The sequence below is a fragment of the Perissodus microlepis genome, chromosome 20 (assembly GCF_051167445.1).
Source record: "Perissodus microlepis isolate ML-2025 ecotype Zambia chromosome 20, ASM5116744v1, whole genome shotgun sequence".
NCBI lineage: Eukaryota > Metazoa > Chordata > Actinopteri > Cichliformes > Cichlidae > Perissodus > Perissodus microlepis.
In genome coordinates this window covers 2604170-2622685 of record NC_140480.1, presented here as the reverse complement: position 1 = coordinate 2622685, position 18516 = coordinate 2604170, and the positions used below count along the sequence as shown (strand labels likewise).

General features: G+C 41.1%; 2 protein-coding genes and 1 pseudogene across 3 annotated transcripts; 2 read left to right on the top strand and 1 right to left on the bottom strand.

Moving 5' to 3' along the window:
• The first annotated feature begins 480 nt into the window (after positions 1-480).
• Positions 481-2489, top strand: tac3a (tachykinin precursor 3a). 2 transcript variants are annotated; one of them, XM_084917654.1, is made up of 7 exons: positions 481-688; positions 1030-1145; positions 1413-1509; positions 1670-1699; positions 1783-1836; positions 1921-1987; positions 2230-2489. In XM_084917654.1, exons 2-7 carry the CDS (start codon positions 1044-1046, stop codon positions 2246-2248), a joined length of 369 nt encoding a protein of 122 aa, XP_084773780.1. In that variant the 5' UTR covers positions 481-688; positions 1030-1043; the 3' UTR covers positions 2249-2489. The 2 variants fall into 2 exon arrangements, with proteins under 2 accessions (XP_084773780.1, XP_084773779.1); XM_084917653.1 differs by having other exon boundaries at positions 490-688; positions 1410-1509.
• Positions 2490-2661: 172 nt separating this feature from the next.
• Positions 2662-10316, bottom strand: c1galt1la (core 1 synthase, glycoprotein-N-acetylgalactosamine 3-beta-galactosyltransferase 1, like a). Its single transcript, XM_084917652.1, has 4 exons — positions 9892-10316; positions 8743-8997; positions 7655-8319; positions 2662-3565 (listed from the first exon to the last, which is right to left on the bottom strand). The coding sequence occupies exons 2-4, from the start codon at positions 8951-8953 to the stop codon at positions 3230-3232; spliced, it is 1212 nt and encodes a 403-aa protein (XP_084773778.1). The 5' UTR covers positions 8954-8997; positions 9892-10316; the 3' UTR covers positions 2662-3229.
• Positions 10317-17593: 7277 nt separating this feature from the next.
• Positions 17594-18516, top strand: part of LOC146363777 (uncharacterized) — a 996-nt pseudogene continuing 73 nt past the window's right edge.

Sequence of the window (18516 nt, the reverse complement as noted above, 5' to 3'; positions counted from 1 at the left end):
CTGGTATGAAGATGTGTCTATCCAAGCTCAGCTCACCGCGTATAGGCTCTAAAAATGGTTGTGCTGATAATATTTCTACCCAGTGATATTAAACACATTTAAGTCTTCCTTTCAAACCAGCAGAGATCAATTATATATGGTATATTTTATATTCTGTCTCCTAAAAAAATTCCATGTTGATGTAAAATGAAAAGCCATTAAAATGGTAAGATTAATTGACTTCTATATCCATTCTTCCCCAAACCAACTGCAGATATAGCCTTATCTTTTTCCAAATATGTTCAGTGGTGTGCTTCAGTCCACGAAAACAAACATGTATCCTCGTCACGAATCCTGAACTTTTCTCTATTTTTTTTTTCTTTTTAAAAGGGTGTGTGCGTGTTTTGTGTGCAGTGAGGAGTTGCGGGGGGAGGGGAGGGGGGGCAGACGCTCTCATCATCATCATCATCATCATGACCATCAATGAGTAGGCTCTGTAGCCTTCAGTGCAACGTGATAAAAGACTACTCCACCTACGCTGCTGATTGGCGTTACGCAGGTACCCAGCTATTATTTATTACCCCAAAGCCCAGACGCTTCATTTATCCTGACTGGCTCTCACAGCGGGATCTAGCCGATTCCACTCTACTTTGCACTTGGGCGCACTCAGCTGACTTGCCAACCGCATTATCTGCTCGACAGAAAACAGGTAAAAGCTAAAAAAAAAAAAAAAAGTCTTAATGCTTAAAAATGATCTTTAAAATAACATTTAAACTGTTATCTTGTTGTGAAAGAAGACAGTTTAAGGTTTACTTTAACTCTTTGGTAAAGGAACAGAAAGAAACACTGCGTAAAACTAGTCTTTGATCAATATGAATCTGTTATTTACTAATTTTGAAAATTTCTCTTCAATCTAACTTTGCAAACAGTAAATTGTGCGTTTTTACGCACCGATTGCATCGTGCCTTGTGCGCGGTGGGTTTCTTAATGAAAATGCAATGAATTTCCCCATTACGAAAACACCTTATAAAACGAATTGTTTTTGCACAGGCGACACCAACAAGATGAGAAGAGGTTTGCTACTGGTGACTTTTTTCCTCGTCATGGAATTTCGCTACAGCCGGTGCAGATGCGACGAGCCCGGATCGCGCAGATCAACTTCAGATGTAGGTTCCCGGGCGCGTAATAATAATAATAATAATAATAATAATAATGGATTGCATTTATATAGCACTTTTCGGGGCCCTCAAAGCGCTGTACAATTCCACTATTCATTCACTCTCACATTCACACATTGGTGGAGGCAGCTACAGTTGTAGCCACAGCTGCCCTGGGGCAGACTGACAGAAGCGAGGCTGCCATATCGCGCCAGAGTCTGAGAACATCTTTTAGAATAATCAGATTTTGTTTTATTCTTCTCATTATTGCAGCAGACCATAGGCTTAGAGAACTTTAAGCGGAACATCCTGAAGAGATATAATGACTTGGATTATGACAGCTTTGTGGGTCTGATGGGCAGAAGAAGTGCAGGTTAGTGTTTTCGACGGGCGAACATGACCAGTTTAAAATATATATATATATGTATATGATGACAGTAATGCTGAAGCGATAAACTAAAGAATAAAATATTTGCTGCAATGTTTCTGAAAATCTCACCGGTCTTCTGTTTTTGTTTTATTTTCTTCATCAGAGGCTGACGCTGAACAACCATCCCAAAAAAGTAAGATTTTGTAATTTATTTATGGCGTAAAACGACTGTTTAAAATTGTCATAAAATATTGCATTTTGCTTTTCATATATAAGGGGAGATGGATGACATTTTTATTGGACTTATGGGACGGAGAAACGCAGAGACTGGTGAGTGTATGACAAGTGTCTAATATCCATGTCCTTTTAGCTTTGTCGCCTTTCATATTCATGTTTTCTATGTATATGTTACAGATAATGGTCCCTGGAGGAGAGAGTATCCAGAGAGGAGAGGCATTTTTCTCAACAAGTGCAGGCTGAGGCGAGTGCTTCTTCAAATGTCAGCTGTTTAGAAAAAATAAGTTAATGATCATCCTGCATAATTAAGGATAAAACCGATTTCAGACATAGAACTTCGGAAGATTTGTGGTGTTTTAAAAGGGACTGGTTTATGCACACCATCTGCATGCTTTTCATTTCTTAAAGTAAATCTCTACTTGTAGTTCTCACAGTGGATTTTTAGGGTACTTATGTCCATGTATGTGTTTTGTTTTTTTCCTGCAGGTTACTTCAGGGACTGTAGACACTGAGAGTTACTTTCATTTGGCTACAATGACAGAATGTCACCGAGAACATCAACAGCAAACCAAATGTCTGATGGAAACAAAAAAAACCCACATGATTCCCACTGTACCCGGCTTATGAAAGTGACAATGTACCAAGCATAATGTACGGTTTTATTTGGAGACAAAGCATAATTAGAAGTAATAAATTCTATTTCTTTATCATGTCATTCTTTTTATTAAAGTTCAAAATAAATGTAATTTTTATACATAATTCATTCATTTAAATGTTGGTGCATTTTCCCTTGTTGTTTAAGTGATTCTTCAAGCTGTTGTCTCATGTTGAGACAATAATGTTCAATGACAGTGTTGGGTTAAATAAAATCAGGTGCTCAAACGGTTCAACGGGGGGTTTCAAATATACTCTGAAAGGTTAAAAGAAAACACTTTATTTTGCATTTCTGAAACAAACATCATTTCAAACATCCTGGCTCTGGTTTTAAAGCCTGTGTTAATTAGCTTGAGTTACAAATGAAATTGAAACAAAATTAATTTATTAACTTGAAGTACTTTATGCCAAATTACTTAATTACTCACAATTAATAATAAATGTCATACATCTATTGCTTTTTCCTGCATAACTCCAAGCACATTGGCTGTGACAATAAATTCAAACACTGATGATGTCAAATATAATTAAGGCTAAACCAGATGTTCATATTGGTTGAACACAGCTGAGACATATGTAGCCTCCACTCAAACATCTCTTATCTTTAACAACTCACTCATGTTGTCATACTCAGTGGAAAAGACTTGTTAGTGCACAGTAAAAGGGTTCTCTGAAAAAGTCATACTTTTCACCACAGTTCTTCTTGACTAATCACAGAAGGAAAGTAGCCACAGGTGCTCCTGATGTAGTTTCTGATGGCGATCAGACACACTGCAGTTAAAACACATTCAGTACCATCTAAAACACAACACAGCTAATACAATACAGCGTTTTATTCGACTGCAGTCCTGTTCACAGTGAGATGGGAGTTTAAATTCTCTGTCTCCTTTTCCTCTGTCACCGTATCCTCTTTGGTTTGGTTTCCATTGAGAGAAAAGGCAACAGTCGTGCGATTCTTTCCATCCTTCACCCCTTGAACTGCTTTAAGTCCCGCTGTTACAGCCGTCTGCAAGTGTGGGCTGACATTCAAACCATGACGTAAAGAGGGCTGGTAGCGTGGAATATAACCATACGCTCTTAGGTGGTAGGTGTAGTACTCCATTACGTACATCAGCTCCGCTTCGATATAATGAAACGATACAGCCAGGTCTGAGCAGCACTGCGGACCCTAAGGAAGAATAACACGCAGTTAAAAACAAACCACACACAGAACAATAAAAAGCAACTTACTCAAAATATGTTAACACTGAAGTATTCATATTTTTACTACATGAGTAGCAGTCACCGTCCATAATCACATTGATAGTCATTGCTATTGTAAACCACTGAGTTTTGCTTTAATGCCCACACCTGAGAACATGATCAGTAATCATCCTTGTACAAAGTGTACAACGCTCTCTGCTTTCCATCTCTGAACTGAAATGTAATTTTCAACAAAATATTGGATTTAATAAAGACAAATAACCACATACGGTCCAAAGAAAAGAGAGTGCTACACAGGTAGGGCTGCCACAAACGATTATTTTGATAGTCGACTAGTCACCGATTATTTTTGCGATTAGTCGACTAATCAGATCATCATCCATTGGACGTAAAACGTACAGCTTATTGCACCAGCAGCATCTGCTCTTATATAACTATCATTAGCTTACAGCTTTAAGTGTTTAAGGTATGTGCTAACTAAAAATAAAGACAAGATGATAGTTTATTAAATTTTAATGAAATGTGCAGATTGTTTCTGTGAAGTTTAATAAACTCCTTGCTATCTAAAATATAACAGGACACCGGAGTATATTCTCCAGCATTTCACACTTCTGATAATCAGCTGTCTGCTTGACGTTTATTCAGCTGTGTAAAAACTATAACTTTGATCTCAGCCAAACCGATTTATTCAGGAACAAATAAAATACTGAAAAAAGCCAAACAATAACATTTTTGAGTTATGTCTGTGAAGGTTCTCAGTCATACAGGTCATCGTAGTCAAAGGAGCTTGCAAAGAAAAGCATCTGGACTTCTTTAAGTTTCACCTCTCATCCGAGAAGCTTCTTCAGTTCTAAAGTCAATTGGGACCCACACCCAGTTTCACACCTTGGCTCAGGCGATTAGAGGATCATCAGGGGGTCCTTTTGTCCCTCTGTGGGGGGGGATACTCCCACAGTCTGGGACTCCCCACCATTTGACCTTAGAACTGAAGAAGCTTCTCGGATGAGAGGTGAAACGTCTTCAAGCAACTTAAAGAAGTCCAGACGCTTTTCTTTGCAAGCTCATTTTTGAGTTATCTAAGTGACTTACATCATGTTTAACCTGAGTAGCGAAAGACGGTGGTGGGTTTGAAAACGATTTGCCGGGAGTCCAGTGTTCTCACCGGCTCTAGTGAGCCTTGAACCCCGGCTAGCTATCGAGCTAGTGGGTAACAGACGTCTCCGAAAATGTCGGAGTGCTTTTGAAAATATGTGGTGTCTTGATAAACTGAGCAGATATTTGAGGTTTACACAGCTACATTCTCGCCTGAAAATATGTTTAACGTTTATTTTGTGACCCAGAAAGAATAATAAGAGTAATATTAAAACTAACTACTGTTTCATAAACGGTCACGTTGTCACAGTTTTTCCTTTTCATTGTCTGAGGGAAAAAAAAAAAAATTGTGGCTTAAAAATATTAAAAGTACATTTACGTTCTTATTACCCTTTAAAAAAATAAAAATAAAGCAGCTCCATACTCAGGCAGACAGCAGTTGACAGCATCAGTAATGAACCCGCCTCATTTTAATTGCAAAGTACAATAGATTAGTTGCATCATCAGCAACAAATTGACCAATTTTCCCCTCATTTGACAGGACATTGTCTGTGCTGCAATCGTCTACTTTAAAATGAACACTTTCTTTTTTCCAATTCAATCATTGTTTGCAAGGGTCAGGCACACAACTTGAATGTGTTAGATACTCACATATTCATTTATTTTAGTCAGTACTCTTCTGATGATTCATTTAAATCAATGCCTATGTTTCTAATTCAAATTAAAATATACAAAACATCAGGCAACAGTTTTTAAATTTGATTCTAAATAATTAAATAAATAAAGAGATATAAATTGGTCAGAATTATTGATTATTCCTTCACATGTTCAGAGAACCTGTTCGGTGTGATTAAATCAGTTACTTGGTTAACTGACTAATCCTGCTTCGGGTGATAACCGTAGATGAACTGTAGGTTTGGAAAGGCTTACGTTTCACTCATACATTTGGTCTGGAAATCAAAGCAAACTTTGATTAGCTGGATAATTTATTTACTTATTTATCAGTTTATTTAAGTATCACCTATGAACAAGTGGTCACGTTTTGCAACACACTTTGAGCCAAGTAGTTTTAACCACTTTACTCTTTAATTTATCATATTAGATTTGTGTCAAGCATAGCTTTTCTTTATTCAACCTTTTTAAGCATGGTGTCACCTGTAATTTGTAAAACTGTGCTTTCAAAGTAGTTTCCTCAACCCTTGATAACTTGGATTACTGTGAAGGTAGCATTAATGCTCAACGATATACATCCATTAGCCACTTCATTAGATTTACCTTGCTAGTGGCATTCAGATCTGCCTTAATACTGGCATATATTCAACGAGGTGCTGGAAACATTCCTCAGAGATTTTTCTCAATATGAACCTGACAGCATCATGCATTTGCTGCAGATTCATGGGCTCCACATCCATGATTCTTGTGTTTCACCACAGTGTTCTGTTGATTTGACAGACAGTGTGCTATCCTGCTAGAAGCAGCCATCAGAAGATAAATACACTGTGGTGATAAAGGGATGCAAATGGTCAAAAATAATAGTGATGTAGGCTCTGGCATTTAAACCATGCTCAGGTGGTGCTGTGCCAAGTGTGCCAAGAGAATATTCCTGCGATACAGGCAGGATGGGACCATACCTTCATGTTGCTATGGCAATTTCTGACCGGACCATCCAATTGTCTTAATGAGCCTGTGCGAGACTCAGTTTTCTGTTGGCAACCAGTGTGGTTTTCTACTGCTCTGGTACATCTGCTTCAAGGCTCAAGATGTTGTGCGCTGAGAGATGTTCTTCTCCATATCTTGGTTATAACAAGTGCTATTTGAGTTACTATCTGGCTATTCTCCGTTGACTTCTGCATCAACAAGGCATTTTCACCCAGTGAACTGCCTCCCACTAGATATTTTCTCCTTTCTATGTGAACTGTACAGATGTTTATGAAGGAAAATTCCAGTAGGGCAACAGTTTCTGAAACACTTAGGCCAGCCCATCTGAAACTGTCTTCCCCATTCTGATAGTCAGTTTGAAAGTCTCTAGGTCATCATGATCAGGTCTACATACCTACATTCACTGAGTTTCTGCCATGTGATTGGCTAATTGGCTGCTACGGTATGTGTGGCCAAACATATTTTGGAACAAATTATGTTGCCATCCAAAGGAAGGCCTCTTTTTTTGGTTTTTAAAGAAAAAGCCTTCCTGGTTTCAGTCAGAATATTTCCAAACCAAATTTGCCAATATTCTGATTGCATGCCTCCATATTTAAAATGTTAAACTGGCTAGCTTACAAGTCCAGATACGCCATCGATTGAAAAAGTTTGGCATGGTATGACACTAAAATTCAAAGAAGGGCTTGAACTGTTGAAAAGTTTTCTATATCAAACAAAATGGTAAAAACTATCACTTTCAAAGCCAAAGAAACTGGCCTCCTTAGTTCTCAAACAGTTTTGTTAAATGGAAACATGATACCACACAGCAGTAAACATGTTCTTGATCCAACTTTTTTTGAAAGTTGTATGTGCCTGACATTAAATTCAAAATTTGATTATTTTTCTAAATTAGGAACTTTTTAGTGTTAGCACTCAATATACAGTCTTTGAAGTACTTTCAGTTAAAGACTGTAAACATTATTGCCTATGTGACAGTAAGTGTAACTTTCACTAAGAAAAAAGTGTGTACACTTTTTTAAATGAAAGACCTCTGTCACTTGAATGGAAGACATAAGCTAATGACATTAAAGGATTTCTAATTTGAGGTTCAGTCTGTCATCAGCATGACGTCCTAACCTAACTTGCCCCTTTCTAACAAGGTTAATCCACTCACTGTTTGTCTGCTTTATCTAAGCGCTATCTGTGAACTGGATTTTAGAAATGACCTTTGTATGAAAAGATTTCTTTGTTTTTTACCACCACAATGTGTAAGCCCATTTCACTATTACTCGCTCAAAAATAAAACTAATGTGAGGGGACTTGCCTCAACAATTGGGTAGTAGCAATAGCTCCAGTACCAGAAGCTCTTGGAGAACTTGCCAGTAAGATGGTGCTCTGGCACAAATGGGTGAAAAGTTTCTCGTTGCAAAGTGTCTCTGGAATCTCCTGCCAGAACACCCATCTTCTCCAAACACTGACCGAGAGCTAGGTCTTCCACAGGCGTCGTGTGTGTGCAAACTTTGGTTCGAAAGCCTTCCACAAATCTTTTGAGGGCTTCTTTACTGAGTACATAACCTGCTCCCCCACTCATGTAGCCTTGTTTGGTATAAGGTTTGAAGCGCTTGCCAAAATAGATTGGTTCTTCGGAGGAGTGGTTGGACAGAATCCAGCGCAGGTTGTCCACTACCACATAGGTGTCATCATCCGCTTTTAAGAACCAGTCTGCTTCATTCCCGTGGTGTTCGTAGACATAATGGAACGCTCGAATGGTCTTCCAGTAGAGCTGGTCACGGCCCTCCTTTGTCCCCAGGCCCACAGTGGGGAAGTCAGGGTCGTCCACAGAGCTCATGAACACGACGATGTTGCAGTGCCGACTCCAGGTAGCCCTGACATGTTGGGCCCTGCTCTGCAGGTTATACGGCCCCGTCATCACCCAACAGAGAACGCGTACTTTCTGATAGAACATATCTGCCACCTGGCTGTCTTCATCTGGAGGGACACACGACAGTATATAGCAGTGTTAACTGGTATGCATTTGACCTGTTGCATTTGTCATTCTACAAGCCACACCAGACTCTACTTAACACATTTGGATACATATGCAGTTAGTTCCCTTCCACATTCTTTCAGCTGTCATTATTTTGGCCATGCCAATTGGAAGTAGCATGAAAGCAATAGTGGAAAAATTCCATATGTGCATCACAGTCCAAAGCAGAATAGGTATTATCATCATTATATAGTCTAAAGTAGACTTGGTGCTATTTCAAGTCCGTTGTGTCTGTAAACCAATCTCTAAACTTTAAGGCAAAGTTCAGTCATGGGTTTAGAATGTTTCCTGCACTGTAAATATGTGAAAGCTATTATTAAATTAGAAAAAAAATGTATTCATAGAGCTGAATGAGTGTAACGCACCTGTACGGTGAGGAAGGTGCAGATTCTTAACAGCAGCTCCCTCCTTCCTCCAGCTGGTCGGCCTCTCCCTTACAGCAGTGACTTTTTCCTGAGCTCCTGACAGAACAGGGTAACTTCTCTCAAACCACACCTGGTGAAGGAAGAAGTACGTACTGCAGGCCCCTAAAATGAAGCCCAGCGAAAAGCCCAATCTGGAGCTGAAGCCTTTCATGGCGATAATGTCTCCACAGCTGCGAGGTCCAAGTTATTGCATGTCTACATGAAACAGCACCACACTCAGTCAATTTGATGCACAGCCAAACCACAAAGGCCAACAAATATCAGTCATTAAACGTCTTTTGCGTTACATGCGTAAGGTGCTTGATAGCAGACTGACTGCATGTAGTTGTACAATTAATTTTGCTATCATTGTTTTCTTTTTTTAATTGCAATAATTTTAAAATTATAATATTTTGCCTCATGATTTTAGTCTTTGAAAAATGTCATTAAAAAACTATTTCAATGTTTATGAAGTCATAGCGCGCTGACACTGCAGTAGACATGCGTTTAATGTATAATGTGCACAAATGATGACATAGTGATTAACTTCGCTGCTCGTGCCTAGAGAAGCCGTTTGATTTATTATGGTGACGTCACGTCAAGACCTCCTCCTTTTGTTTAGTTTAAAGACGGGATGATTAAAACTAATATTAGCAACACTTAAATTCAGTTTGTCGCTGGAGCAAAAAAGACTAGAGAAGTGCTTTTGACACGCACTTCATAACAAACTGTCAGCGGGCCGCTGGCAGTGTTTTTCATTGCGTCTGATGAGGTTAAAGACCCCAAATCCGAGACAGATGTTAACGATTAACGTGACGAGAAATGTTTATGGCAAAGCAGCTTCTCTCCTGTATGCTGCTCTTCTACTTTATCCAGACGATCAATAAAATGACATGACAATCTGGTTACAATAATCAGGGATTCGTCCGTTGAGACAATAAATGAATAAACACGACAGAAACTGCTTGGCAGCAAAACGAGGCCAAAGGGAACCCAGATCGCTTTCCAAATGAAATAAATGAATACCAAAAGTTTCGCGTATGTCCACTGAGTAAATAAATGAGAAATAAAAGCCTTTAAGAGACTCCCTCCCTCCTGTATGTTATTTACCTTTGCTGGGGATCAGTCATTTGTGAGCACGATGTGCTTGTCACCCCAAGGAGCAGCTAAAGTATTTCGTGAAAAACAGCACAAGGACGCTACACCTGTCGAGCACACGGCTACATGCAGGTCTCATTCATCCGAAATACTGTTTCTCAGTGAAGTCCTCCCTGCACTGTGTCGCCAAATAAGATGATTACCAGCAAAGAAAAGCTTCTGTGTAGAATTACATTCTTCTACCTCGCGGTGGGTAAGCTCTGAAAATGAACGCTGCCATTGGTCGCCTGTCGGTGACGTATGAGGAAGCGCTCGTCCGCGTCCTCAGAAATAATAATTGTTTCAGATGATCAAGATTTATTTGTCACAAGTGACACTGGTTTTTCGGAGACGCCGATGAGACAGCTACAGGGTAATGGTAAACGATGGCGACGACTTGTTGTCTGCAAATAATCGCCACTAGGTGTCACCCTTACAACGGCTCCAAAAGGCTTCAAGCCAGCTCCAGCAATCATAAGCACTTTACGTTAATGCAAGCCACCTCACCAGAGCTACTGACTCCACTTTCAAACAGAACTCGGAAATTAAAGTGCATTCCGAGTCACCTGTTGCCCTGGATCCCCATTTCGTCTCTTGCGGTTAAAGGCAACCTGGCTATAACTACCCTCTCAGCTCCCCAGTTAGTAAAGACGTTTTGATCCTACCTTACAACAGATCTAACCAATAAAACCGTGGCTATGATCCTGTTTTGATCTCGGTTCTACAGCTGGGTTCTTAGCTTGCTCCAGATAAGCAAATGTAATATATACAACAAGTGTGACTGAATGTAAAGCTTAAAAAATTTAATGTATTTAAAAATTTACAACATATACCAAAAGTGCTAACAAAGCACTTTTGAAGGGGACTAAATTTCTAGAGTTTTGATGTTCTTGAACCTCTAAACTCACACAGTTCAATTCATTTGTAGGTCATTTTCACCTCTTGTAAACAGTCATTTGGTATTGTGGTGGAAATCCAAAGTCAAACTGTGAGAGTAATAGGTGTTTTCTCTTTCATTTAGTAACTTCTGCAAAGACAGCAACACTATTTAAGACTGTAATGCAAATGTATCACTTCTGAGGAGGAAGTGATTTTTTTTGTCTTATGCAAAAAGAATGTCTACAGTGTGAAAAGAGTAAGAGCAAATTTCATGTAACTGTGATAAAGCTACACTTTTTATATGTGCAATCGCTGTTTGTACTTTGTCTATTTGGAGTATACTGTGCACTAAGAAAGAGCTTTAACAGCTGCACAGAGTAAGACTGGTTAATGTGCATCAGCTTATATTTTTATACTGCAATATACAAAAACATAGAAAATAAAAACAAGAACATTTGATCAGAACAGATTATGCAAGCAAGTAAGGAATTAATTAAGCAATGAAATGTTAATTATTGATGCAACAAAATTAACCTCTTAAGCACACACGCCTAACCCTAAATGCGATCTCCTCCCTTTTGCCCCTGTATCTGGGGGCGCTGGTGCTTAAGAGGTTAAGCTCTAAACTAACAAGAGATGAATTCTTATAATTGTAAATACGGCAAGTGTTTCACAGCAAAGTAGGTTATTTCATTTGAGGTCCTAAAGAATAACAGAAAGGAAAATACTGTAAATGGTTACATTTTTTCAAAGCAGGAATGCATGATTGACTTCTTTTTTTTTTTTTAAATTCAGAGAATCTAAAACTATGGAAGTTATAGAATTTGGGTATAAATACATTTCCATGTTTTGTCCATTTTTATTAGTCGATAACACTAACATAAATATCTAAACCACCCTGTGGTGGATAGGCATAGCTTTGGGTCACGTGGTGTTGGTAGTAGTAGTGATTGTTATATCACCTGTTCACTTCCCGGGCGAATTTTTCTGAATGAGTGAGTGATGGGGGAAGTCGACTTTTGCAGATCGTTCAAGCCTGGAATGGTTTGATCACTGTTGTTTTTGGATGGATTTGAAAGGTTTTTGATAACAAATAAAGGGGTCCCCGTCCTCCAGGGCATGAAGCAGGTATGGAGGAGATCCAGGCTCCAGACATCCAGAGGCCCTCAGAACACAAGAGACCAAGGAAGGCCAACAGAGGGGCAGCCGCGCCACTGTCCCAGAAAGAGCTGAGGAGAGTCCCAGATGAGGGGTCACTCAGCAGCCGCGGAGCAGAAGCCAGGGGGGGTTGCAGTGACGTGCCCGTGAGCTCCGCCAGAGTGACCGAGCCCCAGGCCGAGAGGCCGAAGGCACCCCACCCCCGAAGTGGTCCGAGCGAGCCCCAGGCTCCAGGCCCCGATAAGCAGCCACCAAGGAGTGAGCCGGTGTGTGCCTGGACGCCCATCCCCGGACACAAAGAACCACCAACGCACCGATGTCTGAGGGCATCTGCCACTGGAAGGGGAAGTGGTGGGGGGAGATAGGCCTCCATACCTTGGAGGGCCTGAGATGTCCCCAGAGAGGTGGCGTCTGATACCCGACCTGACATATAGACACAGACATACAGGCACACACAGATACAAACATCCATTCCCACCCTCATGCTCTCATATGCAATTACTCAACACTCACCCAACGTGGAGACAGACATAGAGAGACACTGGACACACAATCACACTCCCCAAGCGTACTCTAAGCCCCGGGTCTAGGTACCCTTGCCCCTGGAGGGGGAAACTGCACCCAGACCCAGGTGGTGTTACCCTTTTCCCTGCAGTGGGGAGAAGCAGACCGCCCCGACCCCGCAGCAGCAGGGAGGCCCCACATTCCAGACCCCAGTCGGACGGCCAACTTCTCCTCCTAGCCCCCCCGCTCCAGCAGGCCGCAGAGAACGGGGGTGTGAGAAGACTCCAAACCTCCCTCCGCCCGCTCATATGTAGTGTTGATGCATGTGTGTTCTAAGGTGCATTTAAAACCCAGGAGGGCATGAAGCTACCTGCCAGAGAGCAGCAGGTAAGCGCATAGCCCCTCCTGATAGCCCTCAATGTCTACATGTATTTAAAATTGAGAGGTGGGCAATGACGCCAGGGGTGAGGTTGTACACCCTGATGGTCTTTTGGATTCCGTGTAGCGTGCCCACCCCCAAGATCCTATATGTATGTGTTATGAGAGTCTTAAATGGAAAGTTTGAGTTACGTTTGAACAGCAGGTGTGTCAACATTATTCCCCTATTCAGCTGCTCAGCGACTCAGTTTGACAGTTGCCAATACACCTTACCCACAATTGTCCATGATCTTACCTGTGTTTGTTCACATAATTCAGTGTTATCACAACAGCATCATCACCATCTGCTCTCTTCAGGTCCTCTTCAGGATTTCATGCAAATGTATCTGCTTCATCTATGACTAGAACAATTTCAAAAGCTTCAGGACAGGTGTACTGGGACTCTATTTGGGAAAATTCATCAAGAACTGTACTGGTCAGATCAATTGCTTCAGAGGAAATCATTGCAAAGCTGAAGCTGATTCGAAGCATTCTCATTATCATGATCACTTGAGCCAGTCTCCTGTCAGGGAGGTCCCTTTTTAAGTTCAAGGTGGCACTTAAAAGGCCAGATGGCTCCCCATCCTAAGTTGGGCAATGGGGATATGTGGCGGAGTGTGACTTGTTGCTCAGCTGCAGAGAAGGGGTGGAGCAGTAGGTTGAGTGTGTGGTGTCAGGGGAGGCTGGTTGTCACATATGCCTTCTAATCATGCCTTTCCTATATGAGTAGGCCACCAGGACCTGACAGGAGAGCTGTGTGGTGGGTGCTTAGCTCTAATAGTGTCACGGTCCTGACACTATAGTGTTTTGAGTTTTGCATTATTATTAAGCTTTGATTATCATCACGGTTTATCATTACTAGACTTTTGGTTCATGGCTCTGTGATTTCTAGTCCTTAGGTTTTGTGTCTTTGTTCCCTCTGGTTCCAAGTCCTTCCTGACTCTGTGTAAAGCCGTGTATTTGAGTCTGTGTCTGTAAGTTTAGTTGGTGTGTTTCCTGCCTAATTAGTCCCAGCTGTGTTTCCTTCCTGTCTCCTGTTCCCTGATAACTCCGCTGCGTATTTTAGTCCTTTGTCATTCTCTGCCTGCTGTCGTGTCATTAACCTAACCTGCATTCTCCTTGTGCTGTGTCTTCTCGCTTCGTGTCCTCCGCATCTCCTAGTTTGAGTTTCCGGGTTTCTGGGTTCCAGTTCCAGTTTAGGTTCTAGTTCTGGGTTTTGGTTTGTTGGTTTGTAAGTCTTAATTTCTAACAAGAGTTCGTCCGGCAATAAAGCTACGCCCTAAGTTCCACCCTCTCTTTCTGAGTCCTGCATATGAGTCCTCCCTCCTGCCTGCCACACAGCACTAGCCAAATAGGCAGCTGGAAAGCTATGTGGTAAAAACATGAATACATTTCTGTCATTTTGGAATGCTATGAGCATTTGATCAGAACAGATCACACAAACCTTTTTATAGAACAAGTCAACTCTGATAGACAATGCTCCAAATGCATTCCTACATACCAGCAGGAGCAATTCATAAATGTTTATTTTTAACTTTACCTAAACTATAAAGACATTAAATTGGTGCTTGGCAGTAGACATGTTTTTTATATAAATGAGAGACATCTGAAGAGAATTCTTAGTACAAGGGTAACACTTGTTGCAAGACGTACTCTGCCCTGTCATTCTTGGTTGAATTCATTAACAACCAGCTAAAGTATTCTGGACAGCTCCACTGGTACTGACGAATGTATGCGAAAAACAGGAAACATGGACTAAGCATTAGCAAACAGGATGTGCGCTTGGTGTTGAAAGAGCTGGATCCCCTTGTTTGAGGCAAGCAAGACGTTTCAGACGTAGGAACTATTTTTCAAAAGGGCCGATCCTCACCTGGCACCTGGAATCATATGATAAACTGAAGCCATATGGCATCTGTATCAACAGAAGTGTTGATGGTTTCTCAAGGAAAATAATAATAACATTTTATCAGTAACTATATATTTTTAAATCTAGTGTTAAATCCTACCTTATGTTCTTGATTATTCAGGAAATGTTTAAATCTGATAATGGTTACTTGTTAATTTATAATTTATTAAGGCAGTATAAAAAATATATAGATCATTTGTATATCACATTATGGGAAAATGCACAGACTTTTTCAAGAGTGATGTGATGGTAATTTGGTTTTTAACACACAAAAAACACACAAATTTTAGACTTTTGTAAACTAGTTCTCATTAACATTAACTTTCAATTACTTTTTCTCAACCAAAAATTGAGATTTGCAAAAGAAAAATTAACCAGGTTTTTAACCCCAAATCAAATGTACATGATGTTGATGTTGGGAGATATTGTTTATGAAGTGGTTGGACAGGGGAGGAGCCACTCACAGGTAATATCACCTCAACCTCCTAAAAGCATGGAAAGAGTTCACAGGTTACCTGAGCATAAAAGAGAAATTGTTCAGAAGGAATCCGCTAAGATGATAAAAATGGGAATAATAGAAGAGTCGCACTATGCATGGTGTATCCCCATAGATCTTGCAGTGAAGAAAGATGGATCTATACGGTTCTGTGTTGACTACCACAAGTTAAAAGTTTGAAGTGTACCCCATGCCCCGGCTCGACAAGCTCCTGGACCAGTTAGGCACTGCTTGTTTTTCCATAATGCTGGATTTGACCAAGAGCTACCATTTGTAGAGTCTAAGGAAAAAAACAGCCTTTTCCACTCCGTACGGTTTGCACCAGTTCACACTTCCGTTCAGCTCGTTCGGAGCCCCAGCCACCTTCCAACGCCTCATGGATTGGGTCCTGTGCCCGCATGCAGCATATGCTGCCACCTATTTGGATGATGTTATCATCCACTGTGACACCTGAGTGGAGCGTGTGCAGCTAATGCTTTGGCCCTGGAGTCCCTAAGGCAGGGGGACTGCCTTAGGGACAAGGGAGCCTCAGGGAGTTCAAGGAGGAAAAGCCTACTCTGTAATTAGGAGGTAGCGAACAAGAAGAAATTGTTCAAGTGGCCACTCATTCAATGATGAGGATGTACACATTATGGACAGGGAGGAACTCTGGTTTGAGCGGGGAGTCAAGGAGGGCATTTACGTGAAAAGGAAAAGACCACCTCTGAATCCAGGAGGGGGCCTAATGGTACATCTTTGCTTACAATGCTGTAATTGCAGCCATTCCCCAACTCTCTGTGAATGGTACTCATGGCCTTTGATCAATGGTCACTGATCAGTGATCACTGGTCTTTGATCAATGATCTTTGATTAGTGGTTGTTGATCAATGGACATGACAATTTGCATATTAATGATGAAGAAACTGATTCCACAGCCCATTGTTCATTCACTGGGATAGTTTCAGTCATTGTGGAAAGTAAATGGCCTGTATTTGTATAGCGCTTTTCTAGTCCCTAAGGACCCCAAAGCGCTTTACACAACCTGTCATCCACCCATTCACACACACATTCACACACACTGGTGATGGCAAGCTACATTGTAGCCACAGCCACCCTGGGGCGCACTGACAGAGGCGAAAGGTACTGTTTATAAGGTTGGGGAAACCTGCAGTCAGCTGACACTGAAGAAGTCACTTGGATGAGTGACGAAATGTTTCTCCCATTGAAAACGCTACGTCCAAATGAACAGAATCAACTTTTTGGAATTCTGGCCATGGTGGCTTTGTGCATTGGATTGCAGGCCCAAATGCCACTAGCCACTAGTCCGGTTCAAAGGAAAAATAAACCTTTTGTACCCTATTTTCGGTGTGATCGTGGTTTTGTACTGGTCACTATTAGAACTTATTCCTTTCTTGTACCGAGGCCATTTTGTTGTCCACTTTTTAACATTTGGCGACGTTGACAGAATTGGGGCCAGTATATGAAACCACCTGCCTTAGACTGATCAATATACCAGATGAATTATCTGAAACTGTTAATACTGTCTGACCATTTTTATTGGTGCACCATGAGTACCAAAGTTTTGTGGGCTTAACACTAATTATGAAGACTGGAAAAGCCAGATTAGTGCAATGCTCTGTGCTCAAAAATGGTGTATAGAACAGCAGTGTCATTTTGTGCTGAGTGCGTTAGGCGGAGAACCACTGTGCAAATTCTTATTTTGGAGCAAGTGGAACAGGATACACCAGATAAGATCTTTCTTTAACTTAAAGAACTGTATGGGGATACAACAGCTGTGGGTTCCCTGTGTGCCATGTTTTACGATTGCAGACAAAGACCAAAAGAGCTTATTAAAAAGTTTACTTTATGTTTAAGAGAGCTAGGTCATCGCTTGCAGATAAAAGAGCCACAAGACCCTCAGCGTGCAGACCTGCACATGATCAGTTTGTCTAGGGCCTCAGAGAGAGTGAGATCCAATGAGATCTACGGCATCTGTTAAGGCATGATCCTAATCTCTCATTCGAACAGGTGCATAAGATCTCAAAAATACTCTTCAGGAGGAGCTGAGGGAATTTGCTCAACCAGCACCAATTCCACAGATATGCCAAGCTCCCGGAAGGGAGAGAGAAAGGCAGGTCCCTGTTGGTTTCAGGAGATGTGCTGAAGTTTCAGAGCCACTCCAAGAGACAAAGCAAATTTCATTGCCCGTGGAACATCCAGGGCATGAGTGAGATCAACAAGGGCAACTGTAGTAAGTGTGGAATCAGTGGACACATGGCAAGGGAGTGTTGGGGAGCTCCATCCAAGATGGCTGTAAATGATTAATTCCAGTCACTATGGACCAGGTGACTGGAAAGGATAACAATGGTCCAGTCCAGATAAACCACTCTCAATTTTTAGGGGCATTTTTAGAGGTATTTGTTGATGGTAAGGAAGTGATATTTTTGTTAGATACTGGTTTTAATGTAACAATAATGCCTGAAGCCTGTTTTAAGAGGTTGTTTGGAGATCATGAACCAGGAAATGAAAGAGATCTCAACTGGTTAAAGTGGAAAACAGCAAATGGATTAGCAATTCCTTATGTGGGCTATGTTTTAGCCGAAGTACAGATGGGAGATATTACTCTGAAGGATATGGGAATTGTGATGACAATAATAATCCAAATGCACTGCCTATTTTAGGAATGAATGTCATTGTTCCATGCTGGGATATGCTTTTCTCAAAGCCTCACATACAGATGCTGTTGGATCAAATGTAAACACTCAACAAGTATGGGCAGCAGCTTTTCAGGACTGTCAGAAAATTCAGGCTGCTGCCTGCAATAGGACTCTTCGACCAGCTTATCGCCACCCAGTGGTAATCCCTAGACAGAGTGAGCAGGTGATTTGGGTCAGGGCCCCACAAACACTAAGGAAAGAGCAATGTATTTTGGTGGAACCACTTGAGGGGCTTAGTACAGTTGCTGTTGCTCGATCTCTAGGAATTGTCTGTAGAGACAGAGTCCCCATCAAAGTAAGGAATCTCAACCATTTTTTTTATATTATTCTACGAGGTTATGAGGCCCCTGCTATATTCTCTACTGAAAACGTTGACATTCAGGAACCTTTTGAAATTACTTTTGAGCAAAACAGGCCAGGTATTGCTGAAGTTGGTGTCCACCAACTACTAACTGGGCTAGTAATGCACCTGATATTGAAGTTATGACACAAGGGAATTCAAACCTATCTACAGAGGAGCAAGACAAGCTAAGATGTCTGCT